General features: G+C 37.1%; 1 protein-coding gene across 4 annotated transcripts in view; it reads left to right on the top strand.

Moving 5' to 3' along the window:
- Window positions 1–26,896, top strand: part of LOC125225225 (neuronal acetylcholine receptor subunit alpha-10-like) — a 111,504-nt gene that overhangs the window by 13,948 nt on the left and 70,660 nt on the right. For all 4 annotated transcript variants that reach the window (XM_048128832.1, XM_048128831.1, XM_048128834.1 and 1 more), the window contains exons 2-4: window positions 10,945–11,084; window positions 20,457–20,611; window positions 24,700–24,883. In XM_048128832.1, the coding sequence (XP_047984789.1) occupies window positions 10,945–11,084; window positions 20,457–20,611; window positions 24,700–24,883 (479 nt within the window). The remainder of the gene's footprint in view (window positions 1–10,944; window positions 11,085–20,456; window positions 20,612–24,699; window positions 24,884–26,896) is intronic.

The following is a 26,896-nucleotide window of genomic DNA, read 5'->3' as shown; positions in this document are numbered from 1 at the left end:
CTACCTAGGCGTTTTTTTACATATTTAAATGTAGACGGCTTTTACAATGGTTACAATTGTACGTTTTCTAATTGTAGGTTTCTTACTTATTTGTAGGTTTTATTAAACAGAATTTGTAGCGAAACTTTACAAATATGTCACTTTTTTACATAATTGTTGAATTGTAATGTTTATTAAATGGGGCCTTGGACTAGACACTTGCACAGGCGCCGCCTGGCGGGATAAAATGTCAGTGTGGATAGTATAGAGCTTGTATAAAGTTCTATTTTTGATTTTTTTTCAGTTAACTTAAGTGAAGTGTAATGAAATATTATAGTTGACTAAGTATCAAAGACTATCCAATACTGAAAAGTCAGCACATAGTTTAGTCTGTGGTGTTCTAATTGACAGATTAAAGTCGACGAGTAGAAAAACTCTATTTACGCTATGGCTTTACTACGAATTTAAATCAAGGTCAAGTATGCAGTGCAAGAGAAAATCTCCGTAAACAATTCCTGTGAAACGACAACGAAGCACCAATTAAGGTTTATATCTGAGCTTGACATCTCAAGTGAAAATAAACAACACTGTTGGGTTTACAGCCACCAGTAACCACTATTGGACAAAATGAACTCCACAATTGCTTGCCTGTTGTGAATTACGGGTTCTAGAACGATTTATTGTTTTGCAGTCGATATCGGTTAAAATAAAACAAAGTGCTTATAAACAAAGTGCTCACAGATATTGAATGCAGACTAATTCCAAACAAAAATAAACAATGATTTCTTTTTCAATACGAGTTTGTGACAATACGAGTACAAAAACCCCCAAACAACAAAAGGAGACTGATAAAAAAGTTGGATAAAACAAATTCATTTCGCTAAAAAATGTTCATAACACTGCCTGCCTCTAATTTATCTGTTACAAATGGAAGTAATCTAGGTAACAGATGCTGAACATTATAAAGGTTGACGAGCACACTCCCGTCCCGCTTCGGAATTGTAGGTCATTCTCATTTACATTTAATAGGTCAAAACAATTTAGTAATTTCCTTTCTCAGGCATTTAACTCAAAAGCATTTTAGAAAGTTACTTAAATTAGATTTGGGAATAAAACTTAACAGAACGCTGTTTGCGGAAAATGAGTTATAATATTTTTAATATTTTAATCGTTTCGTGATCGAAACGTCGTCTCTTCAAGATTTCCACCGTCTTTGATTAACGTGTCAAAAGTTCCCCGATGTCACCAAAGAAGAAATCGAATTACCTATCTTTGATTGAAAATTGGGATAAAGAAGACGTTTAAATGGAAATTAAAATACCTAACTGGATCATGGGAAATAAACATACGTGTCAATTGTATAGTGGTTTCAGAATTTACCTAATGAATACTGAGGGTGTTTTAATAGTAGGTAGGTAAATACTTGTTAATAATGTAATTTGTTAAAATCTGTTTCACAAATAGGTATAAGCAATTTATAAAAGTTGGAAATATCCGTGGACACAGTAAATAAAATACTAGATAGTTTTCCAATGTATATTTGTGCCGACCGCACAGGCAAACGAACTGAACCAAACTGACATGTTTACATAATGTGACATTGTCTAGAAGACGATTCTATTCAACCAGTAGAGTTTATAATGGTGCACATACGAACTTCATAGTTAATAAACTTACGTAGGTTCTAACATTGGCCCTTGAACCAATATAAACTCATGTACATCACATACATTAAACACATAGTAATCTAAGCAAATACATTAGACACATCCGCTGTCTAAAAACAAAACATTACCTACAACACAAAAATAGGCATAGCAAAGGTATCAGTAAATTTCGTAAAGTATCCGTAACATATAAAACTACAAATAGTCAAAACATACATGAAACGGATCTAAAACAAACTATACCTTCACAAATATATAGTATATTGCTTAGAGCCAAGTCACTTATTTAATGATACAAATAAATGACTAACAAACTTATCATGTTTTTCTTTTGCCAATGGTTTCGTTAAAACATCGGCCACCATTTCATCAGTTGATAGGTATTTCAAAACGACAGTACCTTCCTCAACGATTTCCCTGATGAAGTGATGCCGTACATCGATGTGCTTCGTTCTGGCGTGGTACATAGAATTAGCACACAATTTCAGTGCAGACTGATTGTCATTAAACAAAGTAATCCCATACTGTACCCCGTAAATTTCGAACAGAAACTTGCGTAGAAAGAGAGCCTCTTTACAAGCATCTGACAGACACATGTACTCACTCTCCGTGCTTGAAAGAGCGACTGTCTTTTGTCTCCTACTCTCCCATGAGATAGTAGAATTTCCGATTTTGAACACAAAACCGGTATAAGACCGGCGATCGATCTCATTTGACGCAAAATCAGCATCAGCATATGCGACGATGTCTAAACCTGACTTCTGAAAAGTTAAACAATGATTAAGCGTACCTTTCAGATAGCGAAGAACGCGTTTCGCCGCCTTTCAGTGAGTCTCGTCGTACGTGTCGTTGAACTGGCTGAGTGAGCTGACAGCATGCGCAATATCTGGTCGCGTACATACCGCTATGTACATTAGACATCCTATCAGGCCTCTGTAGTCGTGCGTACAATCTTTTTTTGTAGATGTCACGAGCTTCAGACCTGTTTCCATAGGTGTTCGTGCAGGTTTGCAGTCTGACATATGAAATCGTTCTAGCACCTTCTTAATATAGCTTGACTGGTCTAGAGTAATCTCGTCATTCTGTCTGCAAAGCCTCATTCCAAGAATGTGATGAGCTGGCCCTAAATCTTTGATTTCAAAGGCCTTCTTTAATTCTTCTTTAATTCCAGCCGTATCTCGGCAATCAGCTGAAGAAAACAACATTATGTCATCAACATAGAGCGCAATTATAATAATGGATTTCCCGCTCGACTTGACATAAACACAAGGTTCGGAAGATAAACGTTTGAACTTCATTTTGTTTGTCAAAACGCCATTTATTTTCTCATACCAAGACTTCGAAGCTTGCTTCAGTCCGTATATGGCCTTATTCAACTTGTAAACTTTATCTTCTTGGCCCTTAATCTTATAGCCTTCTGGCTGCTCCATAAAAACGGTTTCTTTTAAATCTCCATTCAAAAACGCCGTTTTTACATCAAGATGCTCGATATTCATGTTATGTTCCGTTGCTAAAGCTAGTAACGTACGTATAGTGGAATATCTTACTACAGGAGAAAATGTTTCCTCGTAATCAATACCGTATTTCTGGGTATAACCTTTTGCAACAAGGCGCGCTTTGTATCTCAGTATTTCCCCATCGAGGCCAAGCTTTCTTTTAAAGATCCACTTGCATTTGACAGGCCGTTGCTTCGCATCGCGGTCAGTCAGAGTCCAACACTTGTTATCGATGAAGGATTTATACTCTTCTGCCATCGCGGCTTTCCACTTACTCGCATCCGGGCCACTCAGCGCCTCGCGAACTGTTAGAGGGTCCCCGTTGTCACTGCATACAGTGTTTGCTATATTAGCAGACTCAAACTCACTCGTTCCATCCGTAGAGTTTTCAAAGTCTTCCAGTGTTGAATCTCCTGGGACATATGTCTCATCCGCAGGGTCATCTGGGGTCTCACTGCTGCTCTCAGAATCATCTGTTGTAATGACGCTGTTATCTTGAGCGCTTTCATTAGATATTTCTGCGGGCTCTTGGGGTAAAACGGGTAAAGCGGGTTGCACCTGAGTATTATCAGCGACAGTTACATTGTTCGTCAAACTAATCTGAGTGTAACGTGAACTGTCATACTCATCAGATGAAGTGTCATTCCAAAAAGCATGTTCTAGAAAAATCACGTTTCTAGCTTTTATGACAGTCTTCGGGTTCTCCGGATCTATCAGTCTGTAACCTTTTGTGTCGTCACAGTATCCGGCAAAAATATACTTCTTACTTTTGGGATCCAGTTTGTCCCGTTTGTGCTGAAGGGCATACGCTTGACAGCCAAAAATGCGCAGGTAGCTAAGATTCTCCTTTTTACCTGTCCACTTTTCTTCTGGTGTACTGCCCATCACAGCCTTAGTCGGAGAGCGATTCTTAAGGTAGACGGCGGTGTTGACCGCTTCTGCCCAGAATTCCTTCTTCAAGCCTGCTTCCTGAAGCATGCACCTGGCTTTCTCCGTAACGCTTCTTATCGCGCGCTCCGCGACTCCGTTCTGAGCTGATGACCTTGGAACCGTGGTCTGATGTCGAATTCCATGCGCCTTCAGGAACTTCTGAAATTTAGAATTGACATATTCACCACCATTGTCACTACGAAGAACTTTTATTTTCTTATTGGTTTGGTTTTCCACGAGAGCTTTGAATTCTTTAAACATCTCAAAAACCTCATCCTTCCGCCTAAGAAAATAAACAAATGTTTTTCTTGACAAGTCATCAATGAACAACAGGAAATATCTTTTCCCACCTATGGACGGACACGGTAGTGGTCCCATGACGTCACTGTGAACTAACCCAAGGATTTCCTTAGCCCTGGTCTCAGATTTCTTTGGAAATGGCAACTTCGTCTGTTTACCTAAAATACAGGAAACACATGACTCAAAATTATTGTTGTCATAAGAAATACCAGTAACCATACCTTTTCTCAGTAACTCCATACTGCGGGCGTTCAGATGAGATAGACGTCGATGCCAAACTTGTTGTGTTGACTGGCTTCCAGTAGCAGGGATCTGTGGCGCTTGCTTCACGCTCACGGCAGCAGTCGGCACCGCTACGCTGTCACCTGTACCCAAAGACAAAGACATAGCCTGCGAAGATGGCTCGCTACACACAGCAGAAAGAGTTTCGATGGCATCGAGTTGATAAATACCATCCCTTAAAGTAGCTGTAGCTAAAACCTGCCCTTTGTCTAAAACTTTACACACGCCAGAACGAAACACAATTTCGTAACCTTTCCTATCCATAGCACTAACAGATAATAAATTTGTAGACAATTTAGGTACTAAGTACACATTACTTATAGATCTCACACTATTGTCCTTTAACAAAGCTTGAGCAGTTCCTTTCCCAGCTGTCAATAAGGCTTCACCATTCGCGATGTATACCTTCTTTGGTTTATCAGTAGTAAAATCTGATAAAAAACTGCGATCGTTGCAGAAATGCTGTGCCGCACCACTGTCGACGTACCAAACGTCACGGTTGGCTCCTGCGGCCAATGCAGTAAGCATCGTCTGGCTTTTCATGCCACTCTTCTTGCCGTCAGAGTTTTCTGGACAATCCTTCTTGGTATGTCCACTCTTTTTGCATCTGAAGCATTTAATTGGGTTGCGTGCTTTCCGAGTTGCAAAAGCCGTAGCATCTTCACTTTTCTCATTGCGTCTTGAATTTTCTAGAAGCAATTTGGCTTTGACATTTTCGCTTGACAGTGACGTGTTCGAATTTTCTAGAGCCATTATCAACGGGTCGTAATCGCTTGTCAAGCCACTGAGTAAAATCACGGCCACGAAGTCATCTTCCAATGCCTTCCCGATGTCGCTCAGCTGTTGCGATATATCCATGACCTTGTTGACGTAAACCTCCATGCTACCACATTCGCTCAGTTTGATGGCGAACAATGTGCGTAGCAGTCCGAGCCGTCGTGACAAGCCTCGGTCCTCGTATGCCTTTTGCAGGTTGCTCCACGCTTCGCGAGCCGTCTTGGCATTTCTAATTTGTGGAAACACACAAGGCTGTACGTTTAAGGCGATTTTCGCGAGCGCCTTCTCCTGCTTCTTCGCGTCTTCATTTTTATTTTCAGGCGTGCTTATACACTCCCAAAGATCATCGTGGATAAGCACCATCCGCATCATAAACTTCCAAGATGAATAATTCTGTATTCCAGACAGTTTTTCGATGAAACCATTCTGACTGGCAGATGCCATCTTTTGTTTTTGTTGCGAAAATTTTGAAAATAATTTGATGAAGTTTCACGCGAACACTTCGGAAAATTATTACTATCGTAGCAAATTTACTGCATGATCTGCTACCAAGTTGGAAATATCCGTGGACACAGTAAATAAAATACTAGATAGTTTTCCAATGTATATTTGTGCCGACCGCACAGGCAAACGAACTGAACCAAACTGACATGTTTACATAATGTGACATTGTCTAGAAGACGATTCTATTCAACCAGTAGAGTTTATAATGGTGCACATACGAACTTCATAGTTAATAAACTTACGTAGGTTCTAACAATAAAATGCCTTGGCATGTTTTGTTTTATGTATTATATTAGGTAACAGGTTATCTACTTTCATACTTACAAACAATTATTTTTATCATAGCAGCACTTACTGTTCTCATACAAAAGTGACTCAAAAGTAGCCACATTCAAAACGGTTTCCATGTAAACCGGCGCCAGTATTATTTTGTACTCTTTTCTGCCAGACTGTACTCTGTTACAAAAATATTCGCAACGTTTTCAAGGACTCTCAATAATGCACTCGCTATGTCAACAACATAGTTGACACAAGTGGATTCAACATGATGATGGTCTGACAGAGGGATAATTGCGACCATAGGACAAATGCGTCTTCTTTAGGACCACTATTTTTTTGCAGAGTGGGACTCGAGGCCTATGCCTACAGACCTTTTTGAGCTACAAGCTCGGATCCGGCCAGTGGGATTTGAGGAACCTTGACGTCTTTGGTGTCGGTTGAATCGGATTAGGACAGGCGTCGGTAACTGCGCATCGCTGTGGTGTAAATGGGGGTGGCGCGAGTCATCGGAATGCCAATGTGGCAACCCGGATCAGACAGTACACCACATTTTCTTTGAGTGCCCCATCACCAAATTTAGCGGAGAATGGGGGATGTCTGAAAATTTTAAAATCGCCTGATATTTTTTCTGGTGATAGGAATAAGCATTTCTATTTACAGAAAAAAGTTACAGATTTTTTGGTAGCACCATACATTTTATAAAAATAAAAACGTGTTGCTCGACTGCGCGTACGACCCACTTCGGCAGTTATGAGATTTGTCTTAGTCTTTAAAAAAATTCCATTTTGAATCTGTGCTAGCCATAGACACTGACAGTTGATTGTCAGCTTGACATTTTTCTCGGAGAATTCATAACCATATCTGGTGAACTATTTATTACTGTTTTCGACTCATTTTCTCTCCCTGGCCTCTGATTTTGCCTCCTTCTACGACTACCTTCGCTCTCGAACCCCGGACGTTGATTTTACTGGCTTAAAACGACGACCTTTGATATTAACCTCTGGACCTGATTCTGCTTGCATTAACGAAGACGTTTGCTTTTAAACACTGGACCTGATCCTGCTGAACTGTTTACGATCCGTTTTGCCTCCCTGACTTCTGATTTTGCTTGATATAAGGACGATCATCGCTTTTAAGTTCCGGACACTATTTGTTATAATGAATACAAGTACATAAACACGATATAAGGATCCCAAAACATGCTTTATACCAACTTGTTCTAAAACCAACCAGAAAAACCCAGATTTAAAATTGTTCATATTAAGAAAGGAGCTGAAGGAAAGTTGGTGTCAATAGGTTGGCAGGAACTGCCCAACCAGAGTGCGATTTTGCTGTGAAGACCACCTGAGTGTAAGATACCGTGTCTTGTTTACCAACCTTAAAATGCAGTTACACGCTGGCAATAATATCATAAAAAAGAAAGTCATAAATATCTGACACGGTGGCATTTTATAAAATGTGTATTTTTTGGATAGACCAATAGGAAAAATATGGTAAAATACATTTTTTTTTATAATTTGCAATGTCCTATAATAAAATATAATTGATTTATTTTATTGTGTTGTTTTATTTTACTTCTGAGTTGTAGGTGTGTCATGTGTGTCGAGTTACTGTCAAGTTACTATCCAATTCAGTCGGCTATGGCTTTCCATATTCTTCTATGGCCCTCCATACTGTTAAAGCATGATTAACAGCACTATAGTAGATTGTGTTACGAGGGAGCAACATTGCATATTTATAGCGAGGATACAAATTGAATTGTGAACAAAGTGAAGTATTCTATATGTAATTGAATACTGAGTGTAGTGACTGGGATTCGAAAAGAAAGGGTTATTTTCTTCCCTGCACTGCGAGGAGGGTGCAAAGAGGCACTTTTCCTCTTTGCTATTAGGGACCAAAGTGATACTTTTCCCTTCAAGGACACATTTTTTTTACATGGTTACATAACATACCATTTTTTATGTTCATATAACATATCATTATATATAAATTTCCTATAAGTTGATGTTAATATGTGTAGCAAATTTAATTCCACCTTGTGTCTTAACACTTGAATCCCTCACTACGCTCAGGATTAAATTTAAGAATACCTTGCTACACTCAAGAGATATATCTCATTTTTCTCCCTTGTTGCACAATCTACTATTGCTACCATTTGACACTTTTTTTTTCATATCATATAAGCAAAATACTAAAATATGAATCAGGTCTGTTGTAAAAATATTATGCACTTAATCGACACAATTTTTTTATACATAATATTAAAATATGTTACAACATAAAAATGTTCTCATAGCAATATAGGTATTAAGATTTATAAGATTATAAGTATTAAGATTTTTAGTTATTAAGAACTATATTTGCAGTGCCCTTACAGGGTTCATAGCTGTGCTATACCTACTGAAATGTACCAACTTATGTACCTATGATAGCAATAAAGAATTACTGATTACTGATTATTACTTATGTGCAAACACTTTCCGTGGCGTTAATATTTTATACAGGCCAGACAAAGTTATTGAACAGAAAAGTGTCACTTAATTCCCTCCTAACAGGGCCGAAAAGTACCCTTTCTGAATGGGTGATATGAAAAGCAGTAGGCGTCACATCGCAAACTCATTTCCTTTTTGAGCACTAACTACTTAAAGCAGACAATAAACCAACAATCTAAAGTTATTTGTTTAGGGCACAGGTCCTTCTCTAGTTCTCATCTGTAGGCAGGTGCGCTTATGAATCACTACTAGGAGTTAGCCTGTTTTCACATTACCTGATCCAATATCGGATGTCGGAAGGATTTCAATGGAAAAAATCCAAGACGACGCCTGTAATGTATGGGATATCGGTCCAACATCTGGTATTAGATTGAATAATGTGAAAACGTACTTATGGGTGCTAAAATGAGTAATAATGTTAATATAGATCAAGACAAATTTATGTTTATTACACTCTAATAACATGTAGTTGCACTTTTCAAAATTAATGGGATACACATTCTCTGTCCAAAATATCTCTGCATCTTTCATCAATTTCTTCTTCACAGGCATTGTGTTTGTCGCTGTTCCACATTTTGGCAAATTAGATGAACTAGCTCTTACAAAATCGCTAGTACCTATCCACGTTTTCCCAATTCAATGGGCTTAAAAATTGTAATCAGGTCCGGGGTTCAACGCAAAGGCCGTCGGCAGCAAGCAGGGCAAGCACACGTCTTCGTTAATGCAAGTAGAATCAGGTCCAGGGTTTAAAATCAAAGGTCGTCGTTTTAAGCCAGTAAAATCACGGTCCGGGGTTCGAGAGCGAAGGTAGTCGTAGAAGGAGGCAAAATCAGAGGCCAGGGAGAGAAAATGAGTCGAAAACAGTAATAAATAGTTCACCAGATATGGTTATGAATTCTCCTAAAAAATGTCAAGCTGACAATCAACTGTCAGTGTCTGTGGCCAGCACAGATTCAAAATGGAATTTTTTTAAAGACTAAGACAAAACTCATAACTGCCGAAGTGGGTCGTACGCGCAGTCGAGCAACACGTTTTTATTTTTATAAAATGTATGGTGCTACCAAAAAATCTGTAACTTTTTTCTGTAAATAGAAATGCTTATTCCTATCACCAGAAAAAATATCAGGCGATTTTAAAATTTTCAGACATCCCCCATTGGCAGATCTTAAGACCTTGTCGACGACTGCAATCGAGTATCTGCAGTCTGACTTTTTAAACATTTAAAAGTAGAGAAACGGTATATGCCATACGATAAATAAACTATTTTTTTAATTTAAGTTTGACTACGGCAAAAATGTTACAATAGGTTACTTGACCCTTTTTTAAAGTTTGTCTTATATTATTACTTGCTGTCCAAATAACCGAAAAAGAATACTTTTAGGTAATCAGGCAATGCAATGAAGTCATTCAGTGTGAAAACAACACTTTCTGACACTTTAAGTACGAGGCATAAAGGTCATTATGTCAGTGATTGATTTGACATGAATTCTATGACGTCACTACACGGCCGACAGCGTTTTCGGTGGCCAAATTAAAAAAAAATACTGACATTTTTGAATTAAAAATACGTAGACATCATACACATTTAATAGCCAAAATTAATTAGGTAATGGTTTCTTACGTTAAATATTACAGAAGACAATCATTTATTTATTGTGCCAAATTAGATATGAGTCTAGTAGCCTATATAGGTACTTAACACTTAATAATCTTATTATCAACACCCGCTGACAAAGCACAAACAAAACAAGCCTAGGTACCTTTATAATAAAACGAGCAATAACAATTGTATTGCTTCTACTTCAATAAATATTGTTCCAATTGGTTAAATCGACTTATTTTCATCAATGTTTCAAATTGACTGATTATGACGCTCTTTAAAAGAAGTTATAAAGCTTTAAATATTAATTTTATAAAGTATTCAAATAGCCTCGAAACTAACAGCTGAACCGATAAACGATAATTTAATAATTAATATTCGAAAACTACGATATTGCAATAAAAGAGCACAACTTAGTTTAATAGAATTATATTGCAACTCACGGTCCTAATAAATATTAGTAGGTAGGTACAAACTATTTATAATAGGTAAACTAGGTACATAATGTTGCCTGTTTCGTCACAATCAATACAAAAGCCATTCCTTTTTTTCACATACCGTTTCAAATACTATCAGTATTTCCAATTTCCAATACATACAGGGGGAGAGCAAAACGTAAAATTATATTTGTATTTCAGGTGCTGTGTGCTGTGATGAGGAGTACCGCCTCGTACGTCACCTGATGCAGAACTATGACGCTTCAGTGCGTCCTGTGGAAAACTCCTCGCACCCACTCCTCGTCACCTTTGGAGTCTCGCTCCATCACATCATTGACGTGGTAAGTCATCAAGCAACTCGGAAGGAATCCGTCATTCGTACTATTTTCTCTTTGCCGAAGTATATCCCCAAGTAGCATGCACACACAAACCTCGTAAGTGACTCATCCGTACACAAGAAAAGTTCGAGGTGTGTAAGATGTGTCTATGACGTGTGTCATATTTCTGCGTATGTGTGTCGTCATTACAGTCATAAATTATATTTTGTATTAGAGTGCGTGCGAAGTGCGGTTGTAGGCACGTTTCCCTCCGCAAAAAATGGATGGTAAGATATTGCTTGGACTCCTCCCGTCTTTGAGGTATCGGGAGACGGTGTTGCTCGAGGTAAGCACGTATTTGTCGAAGTTGATTAGAGTGATTAGCGTATCTGGTGTCTGGCTGAACAGAATACATAACACTAAAGCTCACATGCATGCAATTGTTGTTGAGACAGCATAATTACGGGTAGACCTAAATTACGTTACCATGCAATTGATTTGTATGGCCAAGGAATCAAAGACGACCATGCGCGACCGACATATAAGTGTAGGTATCTAGTGATTTTGGTAGATCTAGAAGATAAAACGTTTAGAATATGAGCTATAATCAAAGCGGATTATAAACGAAACTGATTATCCAGGGAATAAGATATCCGTGTACCTATCTACACGCCTCAGTAAACCTCAGACAGTAAATAACAATCTCTATATTAATTAAAGTATACCTTATGTAGGTACGTACGAGTTGCCCTGAGGCATGTTGTTGAATCTCAGATTATGTTTGATAAAAATGTTATGTTAGGTAGTGAATAACATTTTAGAAAATATGGGAACAACTCGCCTCTAGGTAGCCTGTCTTTATAAATATTTATCTAATTTATCTAACATAAAATGAAGTAAGTACCTATGCTGAATATTTCGTAAATCCTTCTACATATACAGGCAACAAATGACATGCGATTTATATAACTGTTGGCTTAGTAAGAGCGATGATATTCAGTAAGTCGGTCAAATCCCGCAATGCAAAACGCTAGCGATTATCGGTGACGTATAGATAGACCATTATTTGTTGAGTGGATCAAAGTGTTCGGTAGAGGTTATATTATTGGTCATCATTTTGTGCGGTCGTAGCCGCACAGTACAATGTGAGCCATTTATCAACAATATTCATTGCCTGAAAAGAAACAAATAATACTCGTTACCATGCCCATTGTTTTAAGCTTAGGTATTTATGTTACATTATGGAAGCGTGATGGATACGATGACAAACTGAGCCTAACGAAACACGACCCTGCGAATTAAAATTGGATATGCCAATCTCTTCAAATCACGCGGGCAAGCATGGTCGCGCGGTATGGCCTATCTCGTCGCGGCGTCCTGTTCTCACGTTCTTTAAGTGCGAAGAGGACGCACCGTCACGATGGGCTAATATTATACTAGTGTGCTAGCAGGCGATTGGTAGGTACAGTGAGTTCATAAATATGAATACATTTCTTCACCTTAATTCGTTGAAATAAGGTGAAAAAATGTACACATATTTATGAACTCGACTGTACAAGATTATATCGCCGCGACATAAAAATGTACCTATGTATTTTTTGCTTCTAGAATGTAATCACTTGTAGGCGCCTGTTTAGTTTCTCCATACAATTACCGTCATTTCAATCGATTCTATTGAGCGATGTACTCGTAATTGAATTAATTCAAAAGCAAAAACTTGGTTTATATAAAAGAGTTACCTACAATTGAAGTCAAATTAAGTTATTTAAATATTCGTAGGTAATTTAAGTTTTTCAATCGTGCCTAATGAACGTAAAGAAAATGTGTCAAAAACATTTTATGTGGTTCTATTAGTTGAGATTATTTGAACGAAAAGACAGAAAAAATATTCAGTCATTTACGTATTTCATTGGTTCATTCTTTTTAGGGTTCCGTACCTCAAAAAGGAAAAACGGAACCCTTATAGGATCACTCGTGCGTCTGTCTGTCCGTCGTCACAGCCAATTTTCTCCGAAACTACTGAACTGATTAACTTGAAATTTGTCACGCATATGTAAACCTGTGACTCAAAGACGGACATGTAATTTAAATTAAGAAAATTTAATTATAGGGTCCATTTTTGGGGGTAAAAGTCAAAATTAAAAGTTAAAGTTTCTAGAACTATATTATGTTACATATCAAATGAAAGAGGTTTTTATAATTATTTCAAAAATATTTTTTTTTATAATTTTTAGTAAGGTAATTTTCAAGGTATTTAAGAAAATAGTCAAAAAATGATAACTTATTATTAATAATATATGGGTCTACTTACCAAGACATACTAGTGGAATGTTGTTAATTCAGTACAGATTTTTCTATTCTTTGGGGTACTACTCATGCCACTTGGCCCGTGGGACCCAATGGCGATAACTGCTAACAAATGTAGGACTACCGTCGAAAACCATCTACGAATGGTACTTCGCTTTGGAGGAAGTGCCGCAGGAGCAATCATTCGTCCGTGTGCATTCATTGCATATTTTTGTAGCTACCTGATTTAAGATTAGAATTAAAATAAAATACAAGTACAATCTTACACAGAGGTGTTGTGAATTTTACTTTAACCAAAAAAAATGTAAACACGAGCTTTTATTAACACACGAGACTCGTTACTAAAGACCTTTGAAAGAAGAAGCTTTGAAATTTTGGTGAAAATTTTCAATAATTTGTCTCTGGACAGATTTCGTCTCCCGTAACAATGTCATTATTAAGTGGAACACGTTTTGCTGGCTATTTTCGGAAGTTGGGAGGGAAATGATGAATTTCCGTCGCCAGTATCTCATTACATGTAATAGGTACCTTCGCACGTCAAGCACAAATCTCATTTACTTATAGGTAACATGCTAAATTTAATATCAAGTCTCAAAATTTTCACGGCTAATTCATGATGGTGAACTTTGGTATTAAATTTTTTTTTCTGACTTTAATGACATCGCTGATACGAATATCTAGAAATATTATCGTACGCATTCCCTGAAAGAAGAGGGTGTATTTTGGTCTACTTAACTGAATACGCCATGGCCAATTAAATTTGCCCCATTTTCTGAATTGCTTATTATATCCACCATTGTTTGGTCAGAATTGGTTTGGCTGGTACTTATTTAGAATAAAAGGAATTCAGTGGATGATACCTACTTATCTTAGCTTCGATTGTGAAACCAATTATGTGACATTTAAGACAAAGGAGTAGGTAGTGTAGTGTTCATACTTCAGTATTTTAATGCGTCAATAATAAAACTGGGAGACCATCCTTCGCCTGAAAAACATCTTAGGTACTATTTAAAACTTGCGTTTTATCAGAAATTCGATCTAGTTCGTTCAAATTTTTGCTTCCGTAAAATCCCCCTATTCCAAAATCTATCGAAATATAGCCTTCTCAGAATCCCTTGAAATATATACATGTATTTAGAAATGGCCGATATATAGTATTTCCGTAGTTTATTTTCCAGAAAAAAAAGTAGAGTAAAGAAAAGTAGTCTCTATTATCTAATAATCGCTCAGACTCATTAAGGGAGTTTATTTTAAAAACTTCGGAACTAATTGCGAGCTAAATATGCGGCGAAAATGATAATGGAGACAGTTTAATCAGTGGCGTTGAATGCATGCATTGTCTGTGTTGCTCCGTTTGGCATATGAGCATTGTGCCCATTCAGGGCATTCATTATCATGCATCTAAGTGTAATTTAGAGCAGCGCCTTATATCGATATAAGTACATACTTGAAGGAGCGATATTTTTTTATGAGAAATGTAGGTATATCGAATAGTTTCAGTTAGAACTTTAACATTTAACAACCTTATTAAAAAAAACTACTTTTATAATCGCCTTATACATTTTAAAATGCCATGAAATGTCTGTATTAGGTTAATTAGTATTGACTTCTTTATTACAACTTGAGTAGTTTTAAAATGAACACGTCCGTGGTTAAGAATAAGATAAAGAATTTATATCGACCGTGATCCTGGAAAGCTATCAATAATGTATGTGTGGTAGGATTACTTATTGACAGGGAGCGTACTTTTCATGCCGATGACATTAATCTGACGTCACGCTCCGTATAGGGTGATCCCAAATAGTTTTATTGTAGATTATTAATCATTAGTCGTCAATCATTTTAATCGTATACAAATTACTTCAAACACAGTAGTCCATTTACATGTGGCATAAATAATACCTACTTGAAATGTGAAACGTGAATAAAATTATTTGATTTGTTTTTATAAATAAATTTAATTAAATAGCATTGTTAACAACACATTACAATAAATACGTAGAAAAGAGAATTTCTCTCTAACGTAAAGCACACCATTCTTCTTGCATTCATTACCATGCAAAGAAATTCATAACTTAAAATGATTGATGACTAATGATTAATAATTAACAATAAAACAATTTGTGATCACCTATATGGGGCGTGACGTCAAATTGATGTCATCGGCACGAAAAGTACGCTCCCTGCTTATTGAGATCTTAATCTTGTTACGTGTTAGGTATAGGTACACTTACAAATTTCATACTTATTATTCTGCATTACTTAGAATCGAAGGAAATTGTAATTGAATGTTGATTGAAAGCCACCTTGATGTACCAATATATCCTAAGGCTTCCAAGAAATTGGCTAAAGTATAAATAGAATTGCCACCTTATTCCTATGAGTTTGCTCCGAGCAATGTATTATGCTTATCTCAAGGGACAGATGAGGTGAATGAGATGTTTCCTATGGGCATATAGATCTCGATATCCAAGTGAGATACATTTTAGTAATCGAAAAAAAAATGCAAAGAAGCGTACGTTTATCGTTAAGAATCACTTAAGTCTAACGTTAAATTGCAAGTATAACGGCTTTACTATTGGTAATTAACATGACACGTGACAGCAGATAAGCGGCAATGGCATCAATCAAGGAAATTAATAATGATATTACACAGCTTTAACGCTACACCAATCGCCTCTAGAGTCATAACAACATGTTACATTATTTCTGTTCTGTAGCTTTCGAAGTATAACCAATTATTGTGGGTGACTGTACCTGAGTTAGTTACCTAATAGTTACCCATTTTGTTTTCAACCTGAAACATTTGCGAACGACTCTATTAAGTTTAGAAGTAAATTAAAATTGGATAAATCTAGTGTCTTTCGTGGGATTTTCAGTTACGCTACGGCATTCACTACTTAGTCGAATATCACCCGTGCCTTCTCAACACAGATCAATACAACAAGATGGCCCTTACAGGGCGACTCGCGGTCACCAAGCATACGACAAATCAGGTTTATAAAAGTTTGAACGCGTGCGACACCGATCAGTAGCGCCCAAGTTTACGACCCGCTAACAGTGTCCGTGTCCGCTCGGGAAAAATCTTAAATAATCAATTTTGGTTGCAAACAATGGTCTCTTACAGCATAAAGTGGTGTGGCAAGTCTTCTAACACTTCTACATGTAAAAAAGATGGAACAACATTCCACAGTTAAGTCAAATTAATTATTTTGTTGAATATTGTTTATTGTCCGCGGAGTTCATTTATACTGGTCAATATGGTTGTGCTGAGCGGCGCCGAGGCGCGTCCATCCCTCTTTACCGAGTTAACGATGTGATATGCTATCCCTTTCACGTAAACGACTAGGCATGGGGCCATGTTAGTTTATGTCTGTTGCGGGAACTTCGTACTGCCGTTCGTACCATGTGCTACCATTTTATGAAATATAAAAGAAAGCAGATTTGTAATAGTGAATAATTATCTAGAATCTGTAGAGTCTGTAGTGGTATTTAGTTCATTGATTAGTTTAGAATATTTAGTTGGTTATTTAACTTAGTAAACGTAAGTAAAAATGCACAGTTTAGTTATTAGTTACTAGAATGATTTTTATTGAGATGCTATCACAATTATCATCCTCCTTGCGTTATCCCGGCATCGGCATTCGCCACGGCTCATGGGAGCCTGGGGTCCGCTTTGGAAACTACTACCAAGATTTGGCGTAGGCACTAGTTTTATGAAAGCGACTGCCATCTGACCTTCCAACCCGAAGGGTAACTAGGCCTTATTATAATTTAATTATAATATTATAATTTGTTGCAAAACAAATTCACCACAGTACTGGTACCGGTACCATTGTCTATAATAGACATGTCCCATTCCCATCCCTACTGCTAATCATAAAGGCGCGCCATTATTTGAAACGACCAATGGCAGCACCGTGCGCGCCCGCCTCACCCCGCAAGGATTGGTGATTTGCGTCTCGAACAATATCGCTTGCATTTGGCTTCTAGTGGGGTGTTCTGTGCTTCTAAATGAACAACATATCTATATCCATACTAATATTATAAATGGGAAAGTGTGTGTGTCTGTTTGTTTGTCCGTCTTTCACGGCAAAACTAAGCGACGAATTGTCGTGATTTTTTAAGTAGAGATATTTAGTTGAAGGGATGGAGAGTGACATAGGCTACTTTTTGTCTCTTTCTAACGCGAGCAAAGCCGCGGGAAAAAGCTAGTAACTAATATACCTACAAACAGTCCATGTCCCACGACACGATCTTCATAACACTGTAATGGGAATGTTTAATGAAATGTAAAGGTTCACTTAGGATCTCAGGGTACGTAAGTAACCGTCACAATTGCTTACCCACGCTTCGTTTCGTAGCTAGTTCTTCCTCGCTCTTCTGTAGTGGCGTGACAGAGTCAGACTGTGTTTCGATCGCCGGAATACGATTATTATCATAAAGACTATTCTCGCAAAACAACTGCGTTCTTTCCCTACCTTCGTTTTAATATGATCATGTCATAGCGACTAAGCGTAATATGAAGTCTCTCTGTAAGTTTATTTCTAGAAGGGAAGGGCTCGTCTCCCGCAAGAAAATGATATTGAACGGTAAATTGTGATTTGCGCTTCAGGGATCATCCATAAATTACGTCACACTAAAAAACGTGATTTTTGACCCCTCCCCCCCTCCTTGTCACAGCTGGTCACATTTGTTAGACTCCCCCCTCCCTAGTGTGACGTCACATATTTTGCAAATTTACATATTGAAATTATTGAATGAAAACAGCGGTTAAAAATCAATCTTATTTCCATTTATGTACTTAAATTATTCTTCACCACACTTGATACTTCAAAAACGAATGACAAAATGATGATTTTGACTCTTAAATGTTAAAAAAAATATATATCAAACTAAATTAGTTGTCAAAAAAGTGCAGGCCGTTTTTCGAGACATGCGTCGCTTAATGACATTATCCGTCGGTCCCTTGCAACCATCAATGTGCCTGCTCTCCTTGAGCCGACTGGCATAATCAGAGATGATGGCAAGAGGCCTGATGGAGTGTCCTTGGTCCCTTGGAGTATGGGACGAATGTTAGTGTGGGATGCTACCTGCGTAGACACATTGGCACCGTCTCACCTCCAACGGACCAAGATAAAAGCGGCGCAGCGGCAGAAAGTGCCGAAATTTTGAAACGTAATAAATACAAAAGTCTTGGCAAAGAATACCTTTTTGTACCCTTTGGTGTAGAAACTCTAGGTCCATGGGGCCCCAGCGCGAACAAGTTGTTCACAGAAATCGCGAAGCGTCTGGTTGAGGTAACTGGTGACCGAAGAGCTGGCGACTTCCTCGCACAACGTATCAGCATTGCGATACAGCGAGGAAATGTCGCCAGTATCCTTGGTACAATGCCTCAAGGGCCTATTTTAGACATTAGCTAGCTTTTAAGTTTAGTCTTAGTTTCTTATATAATTATGTAAATATGTTCATGTAAATAAAGATCATCCTATAAAAAAAAAAAATTGTTTAATGTTTTGCAGTTAATATTTTCCACGTGTTGGTGTGTGTGTGTGACAAATTTATTTAACCTACGCCTTGAAACCCCCGCAACGCTCAAGATTCCACATTCTGAATCGGTTGACAATACAATTAGTATCTTATATTTATAACCAGATACAAAGTCGAAAATAGGTGATCCTGATCTAGGCCATTTAGAACATTTTTAGCCATACATGGCTTAAACAAATTTAAGTTTTTTTTGTGACCTAAGTAAGTAATCAAATTACTCAAATCACTTTTTTTATGTTATTCAATTTTTAAATCGCTGTAGTTTGATTTTCTTTAGACACAGATGTTTCAAATTTATTTTATGGTATACGATAGACATTTTACAATACGAAATAAAACCAAAACAACTATCTACAATAACAAGAGTATGCTTATCGATTTAGTCTCAAAATTTTGGAGTTTTCACCAAGAAGTTTAAAAAAAACGACAAATAAAATTTTGTCCAAGACATTTATAGCTAAAGAATGTTCTAAATGGCCTAGACTATCGCCTACTTTTGGCTTTTCGTCCGGTTACTGAACATCCTGTATCTGTGTATGTTTATGAAGTTTTCATAAAATAACAGTTTAAAGTTCGTGTTTTAACCCTTAGATTAGGATAGATTTTGAAATGTGACGTCACGAAATGTAGGACCCCTCCCACCCCCTTGTCACACATTGTCACACTTCGTCGACCCCCTCCCTCCCCCTTAACGTGTGACGTAATTTATGGATGATCCCTCACAAGATTACTTCCATAACAAATCCGTTTCATATGTAGGTACATATTCACTATAAGTATTACGAATCTATTATACAAAGATAGATCATATATTTAAAGTATATTTCTTGTATTGGTAGTGATTAGTAGTGATTACGTGAATAACTAAATATTACCTCTACGTTCGGTTTCGTATAGGTATATTAATTTTGTATCAAGCGGAAACGTCTAAAACAATGCTAACTATAATCTTAGAAAAAAAGTTCAAAAATTCATCGCCTTGGGCGGAACTTGAAGGGGACGCTATTCAACACAGCCTACAGGGAAACAACAACGCTACAAACAATACAAACGCTCTCGACTATTTCCTCCCTGGTTTTTGAAGATAGAGCAATGATTTTTTCAACACAGATTGGTATTATTTTTATCTTTGTCGGACCGTTTTGATTTTTTTGACATTCTGCTTTTTAAAGACTCTAGAGCCAATCAAAAATTTCCAAAAACGGCCTTTTTCATTGTGGCGCAAAAAAAGGTTCATTACTCAAGATTGGTAACAATTAACCAAAAAAGCTAAACGGTCCGACATAGATTATTTCATTGTTATTCAGATTCTTAAATATAAAAGTCGAGAGCGGAACCTCGATTTTAAAGATTTTTTTGAAATATCTTTTGACTGAGTTGTTCTTAATGGACAATTTTTTTTCGATAAATCTAGTTAATAACACTTGTATATTTAACTAAAATTCCCAAGTTGAAAGGGGGGCTCCTTTCCATTTTAGCATTTTCGCTACCGTATCCTCTTAAGTAACTAAAATATTCATATGGTGTTGTTTACATCAGGAAGAAAAAGACCAGCTGCTGACCACAAACTGCTGGATCACGCAAGTGTGGATGGACTACCACCTGCGGTGGAACACGAGCGACTTCGACGGCATCGACGTCATAAGGATCCCGTTCGAGAGGGTGTGGAAACCTGACATCATACTTTACAATAAGTAAGTTTCGTTTTCTTTAATAACTATCCATACTTTATTGCTAATATTATAAATGGGAAAGTGTGTGTGTCTGTTTGCTTGTCCGTCTTTCACGGCAAAACGTAGCGACGAATTGACGTGATTTTTTATGCGGAGATAGTTGAAGGGATGGAGAGTGACATAGGCTACTTTTGTCTCTTTCTAACTCCCCACATCCATAAAATGGGGGTAGAAGTTTGTATGGAGGATTCCGCAAGTTTCGAATTTAACGCGGGAAAAAGCTAGTTAAAATAAAAAGTCGGAACTTGCAGCTAATTGCAATTGGCAAATTGTCTCAGCTAGACACGATACATGTATGTAAATGTTGATTCTAGTTTTAATATAAGTCAGGTAAAAGCACCAGTGCTTGACAAAATTTGACTTGAAAACTCAATATTCTTAACAAACATAAATAAATGTCACTGTAGATTTCTTTTATCTTTGTATCTGTTTGCACTTTCTTTATGTATTGATTATAGTTAGTAATAATATGACATTTAGAGACTTTATACATCTCTAATTCTATATCAGTGTATAGCTACTTTGCTTATGATTAATATTTTTAGTTAATATTTCTATTAATTTCATTTGTTTAACTTTAATGAATACTCTGTAATGTTGACATGTAAAAGTGCCCCCGTGGCCTATTTGCTGAAATAAATGATTTTGTATTTTGTATTTTGTTATGAACTTAAATGCATGCTATTCTTATAAAAATACCAAAGTCACTATTAAAGTGTCCCGTTCAGATTTAAGGAGTTCCGTTCTAATCTTCATCAGCAGTTCCATTGCACCAAATGTCACTGTTCTGGACGTAAGTGCATGCTGTTCTTATAAAAATACCAAAGTCACTATGTGCCGTTCAGATTTGAGGAGTTCGGTTCTGACCATCATCAGCAGTTCCACTGCACCAAATATCACTGTTCTGGACGTAAGTGCATGCTGTTCTTATAAAAATACCAAAGTCACTATAAGTGTGCCGTTAAGGTTTGAGGAGTTCGGTTCTGACCATCATCAGCATTTCCTCTGCACCAAATGTCACTGTTCTGGACGTAAGTGCATGCTGTTCTTATAAAAATACCAAATTCACTATATTAAGTGTGCCGTTAAGGTTTGAGGAGTTCGGTTCTGACCATCATCAGCATTTCCTCTGTACCAAATGTCACTGTTCTGGACGTAAGTGCATGCTGTTCTTATAAAAATACCAAAGTCACTATAAGTGTGCCGTTCAGATTTAGGGATTTCGGTTTTGACCATCATCAGCAGTTCCACTGCACCAAATATTACTGTTCTATACGTAAGTGCATGCTGTTCTTATAAAAATACCAAAGTCACTATAAGCGTGCCGTTCAGATTTGAGGAGTTCCGTTCTGACCATCATCAGCAGTTCCACTGCACCAAATGTCCCTGTTTCGTACGTAAATACATGCTGTTCCTTAAAAAACACAAAAATCACCATATGTGTGCCTTTCAGATTTGAGGAGTTCCCTCGATTTCTCCAGAATCCCATCATCAGAACTGAGTCCTGAGAAAAATGGGACAAATCTGTATGCATATACATTCAATCAAAAAAAAAACGATCCAGTAACGACGGAGATATCGTGGAACAAACATAAAAAAAAACACGAATTGAGAACCGTCCTTCCTTGAGAGATTTGAGTCGGCGGTTAAATAGTACATTACGATACAAGTGCGTAAAAAAGGAAGTTCGAAACGAGTGGCGATAAATTAAAACACGACCGAAGGGAGTGTTTTAAATCGACACGAGTTACGAATTTCCTTTTCGCACGTGTATCGTACGACGTTTTTCAATACAGATGGCACTCCGAAGTTTCGACCTAGCATTTAATGAACCACTTCTCGCACTAGTTCGTAAAAAAAACACCATCTGTACTGAAAATTATTTTTCAGTACAGATGGTGTTTTTTTTTACTATTGTGATCGTTTTGATATACTTACACCGGATTCAAATATGTGAAAAAAAAAACTTACAAGGCAGGATCCAGTCATTTAAATGTGAAATGTACACCAAGGACACCTACAACCCCTTTCCTAATATTCGCAAATGAAATATATCAGGAATGCTGTACATTAAAACCACTGTGTTTTTCTAAAAACTACATATAGATTCAAGGAATGATAAAATAGGAACCGAAAAGAAAGATTTTCATCTATTTTTAATGTACATACATCGTCGCCGTAAATAGAATTTGTGAACAATGTAAACAAACCTTGTAGTCAAAATGTCTTTTATTTCCATTATCATAACTCATCAGATACTGGCTAAATCCATGTGTTATTTAATCAATTTATCTCACATTATGATCCTCAACCTTTAAAATAATAAAATTGTGCTAAAATATTCATATTTTATATAATGGTTTGTTTACATTGTTGACAATTTCTATTGACAGCGATTTTAGATAAATTACTAGTAGTTTTATGAACATTGTTAACTTCTACAAATTAAAAATATTATTTTGTATAAAATAGCAAAAAAGGGTGGCAAACTATAAATGTCAAGTTACTAGGTCAAATGTAGTATCGTTAGGAGGAGCTCAAATTGTACGTATCAAAACTGTTTTTCATTTTTTTTGTGGAAAAAAAATAATTTTGAAAGAAAATGTACAAAAAAAATACCGTCCCTTCCCCCTTATCTCCGAAGTTTACCAACGAAAAAATAATGAAAATTTTACGGAATATTAGTTTTATGGTAAATTTTACAGGAAAAAATAAAATCGTGTCTGGAATCTTGAAAACTTTTTTGTTATTGACAAAAACTTCTCTTATTTTATCCCTGAAAAACCAGTCGCTGGCGCTAATGCTCATTAGTACCTACAATTTATAATTTCCACACGTCTTTAGAGTTATATAATGGAAACATTCAATTATTTTACCTTTTGAAAGTTTGGATGGATACGGAACCCTCCATGGGCGAGTCCGACTCGCACATGGCCGTTTTTTTTTTAATTACGACAAACAACATTGTGCAGAAATCTACTAAAATTGAAAATTAAACAAGCTTTAATTTGGTTTGTTTGCTCTGCCACCATCAAAGGACAACATTAATAACAATGATGGTAATATAAATAATGTTGTGAGTTTATTTAATTACTTAATAATGATTTTTGTGTAACGCCTACTTCTGCTCTTTGAGTCGGCTTGAAGAAAAATAATTTGGTTTCATTGTATAGGTACCTACTACCTACGTATTTTTTAAGACAGATGTCTAATTGGAATATCAACATTTAAACATTTTATTTACATACGTTAATAATGTTAATATGTCTGTAAATTGTTATATTTAATATAAATATTTTTTTTATTATAAATGGGCTTACTCTTAGCCACAGACAAGCCAAGGCAAAGACGTGGCCTACGATGGAGTGAGCTCGCCCAGAAGATGCCTGTTCAGTGTTCACTCTTGATTTGATGGTTGCTGGGTTATATCAGGGATATATGGGCATGGAAAAAATACTCGTATTCACTTACCATACTGAAGTTAGAATAGAATGAACTAACTTAAATCATACTCATCATCATCCTCCTTGCGTTATCCCAGCATTTGTCACTGCTCATGGGAGCCTGGGGTCCGCTTTGACAACTAATCCCAAGAATTGGCGTAGGCACAAGTATTTATGAAAGCGACTGCCATCTGGGTACGTAGCCGAATGGCACAAACGCTCACGAAACGAAACGCTCGTAGATATGTATCTATCTCTTTAGCTCTTGCGTATTGGCGCGACAGAGCCAGACTACCTTTCGTGGCGTTTCGTTTTCGTTTTGCGTCGCAGAAATGCCATTCGGCTAGCCACCCTGACCTGCCAATCCGAAAGGTAAACTAGACCATATTAGTCCGGTTTCCTAACGATGTTTTCCTTCACCGAAAAGCGACTGGCAAATATCAAATGACATTTCGCACATAAATTCCGGAAAACTCTTTGATGCGAGCCGGGGTTCGAACCCGCGACCTCCGGAACGAAAGTCGCACTTACCTGCCGCTAGGCTACCAGCGCTTCGTATTTAGTAATTACATACTATAAATATTAATTCCTGTGTTAATTTTTCAGCGCCGACCCAAACTACCGTTCCGCGGTAATCAACACGAACGTGATAGTTCGTCACACGGGCGAAGTGACGTGGCTGAGTCACGGCATCTATGTCTCCGTGTGTGACATCAACGTCGAACAGTTCCCGTTTGACGTGCAGCTGTGTACCATGAAGTGGGCGTCGTGGACTTACGACGGTTTCCAGGTACATATTTCACATTTAAGCATAGGTGAAGTAAGGCCTAGGTGAAGAGTATAAGGGACAAGAATATGGCCGGTACGAATAAGAACGTTCGTCACACGGGTGAAGTGACTACTTATTTCACTTTTAAATATAAGTCATAGATAAATAATAAAATAAATAAATAAATATTATAGGACATTCTTACACAGATTGACTGAGGCCCACGGTAAGCTCAAGAAGGCTTGTGTTACTGTGTATGGGTTCTCAGACAACGATATATATAATATATAAATACTTATATACATAGAAAACATCCATGACTCAGAAACAAATATCTGTGCTCATCACACAAATAAATGCCCTTACCGGGATTCGAACCCGGGACCGCGGCGCAGCAGGCAGGGTCACTACCGACTGCGCCAGACCGGTCGTCAAAATAGATGAACATAATGTGGTCAACACGAACGTGATAGTCCGTCACACGGGTGAAGTAACGTGGCTGAGTCACGTAATCTATGTGTCCGTATGTGACATCAACGTCGAACACTTCCTGTTTGACGTACAGTTGTGTACCATGAAGTGGGCGTCGTGGACCTACGATAGTTTTCAGGTATTTTTTTCACTTTTAAATATAAGTCATAGATGAACATAATGTGGTCAACACGAACGTGATAGTCCGTCACACGGGTGAAGTGACGTGGCTGAGTCACGTAATCTACATATGTGTCCGTGTGTGACATCAACGTCGAACACTTCCTGTTTGACGTACAGCTGTGTACCATGAAGTGGGCGTCGTGGACCTACGATGGTTTTCAGGTATTTTTATTTTGAGTAAGAGAGAACCTACCCATACATTTATAATCAGCAAGAAAGTGATCGTTCGTCACTCTGCTGATGTGACAGGCCTGGGTCATAGCAAGCCATCTATACACGTGTCAGTGAGCGTACAGTATCCGAGAAACTTTACATTATATCGGATTGTTAGTTAGAAAGTAATCGATTTTTAACTATTCTTAGGTAGGTATTTACTACCAGTAAAAAATACTTACATACAATTAATTCGAAGCAAAAATCTTTGCTGTCGTATATGGAAAAACGAACATTATACTCCAATATTACGATTTCGCATCAATGCGGATCATTTACCGTTACTTTAGTCGAGGCTCTTCATAAAATTGACATAATACTTGTAATACATTTTCACCAGGAGAAATAAATAATCGTTAAAGATATCGTTTAACAGCTCTGATTTCATCATCTAATAGGCTGTGTCCGGTACTTTTAATCACGAGATGGCACTTAATACCGAGGATGGTGTTACCTTACATTTTTAATTACGAAAGAAAGGATATTTTTAACAGAGTTTTGTGAAGTAAAACAACAAAACGGAGGCTTAGCGGGATACCTGAAGAGGTAAATTTTACATTCAAAATATTTTCCTCATTTGTTTCAAATATGCATGAACAAAAGCTGTCCTCATTTAGACGGGGTAAAAGGTTTTGCAATGACATTTATTTTTGCCGGGTGAAGTGGTGCAGTAAATTTGTACAAACTACTCTAACTGATTTCTGGTGTTATGATGAATGATAGCAGGCATTCATATTGCACGTCATATCTCCGTTAATTTTACATGCAATAATCAAACAGTGGCTAAAGAACTACTCATTAGATGTCCTAGCGACCGGTTACTTGATCATAAGTTACTGCAGGTAGGTACCTTATGTAAATGTGCATTTAAATAGGTACTTAGGAATTCGCAAAAAAATATGATACCATATGTTATTAAATTAAAAAAAAATTTTAAACATAAATAGCTTGTCCGATTTTGGTATTACTTTATTAATGTACATTGTCTAAAATATGCGTAATCATAATAACCTGTACACGTAGACAGGCTTTTGAAACAATATTACTATATATTGAATCAGTCTACATTATATATTTACTTATAACTGTTCTAAGTTCGGTAATCATACTTTGGAAAAAGTGGGTTGTAAAAATTCTAAAATGTTATGTTTAGAAGATAGATTTAAA

The sequence above is a fragment of the Leguminivora glycinivorella genome, chromosome 4 (assembly GCF_023078275.1).
Source record: "Leguminivora glycinivorella isolate SPB_JAAS2020 chromosome 4, LegGlyc_1.1, whole genome shotgun sequence".
Classification (NCBI taxonomy): domain Eukaryota; kingdom Metazoa; phylum Arthropoda; class Insecta; order Lepidoptera; family Tortricidae; genus Leguminivora; species Leguminivora glycinivorella.
Note: the sequence above shows the minus strand (reverse complement) of the source record. Positions and strands in the feature narration are given on the sequence as shown.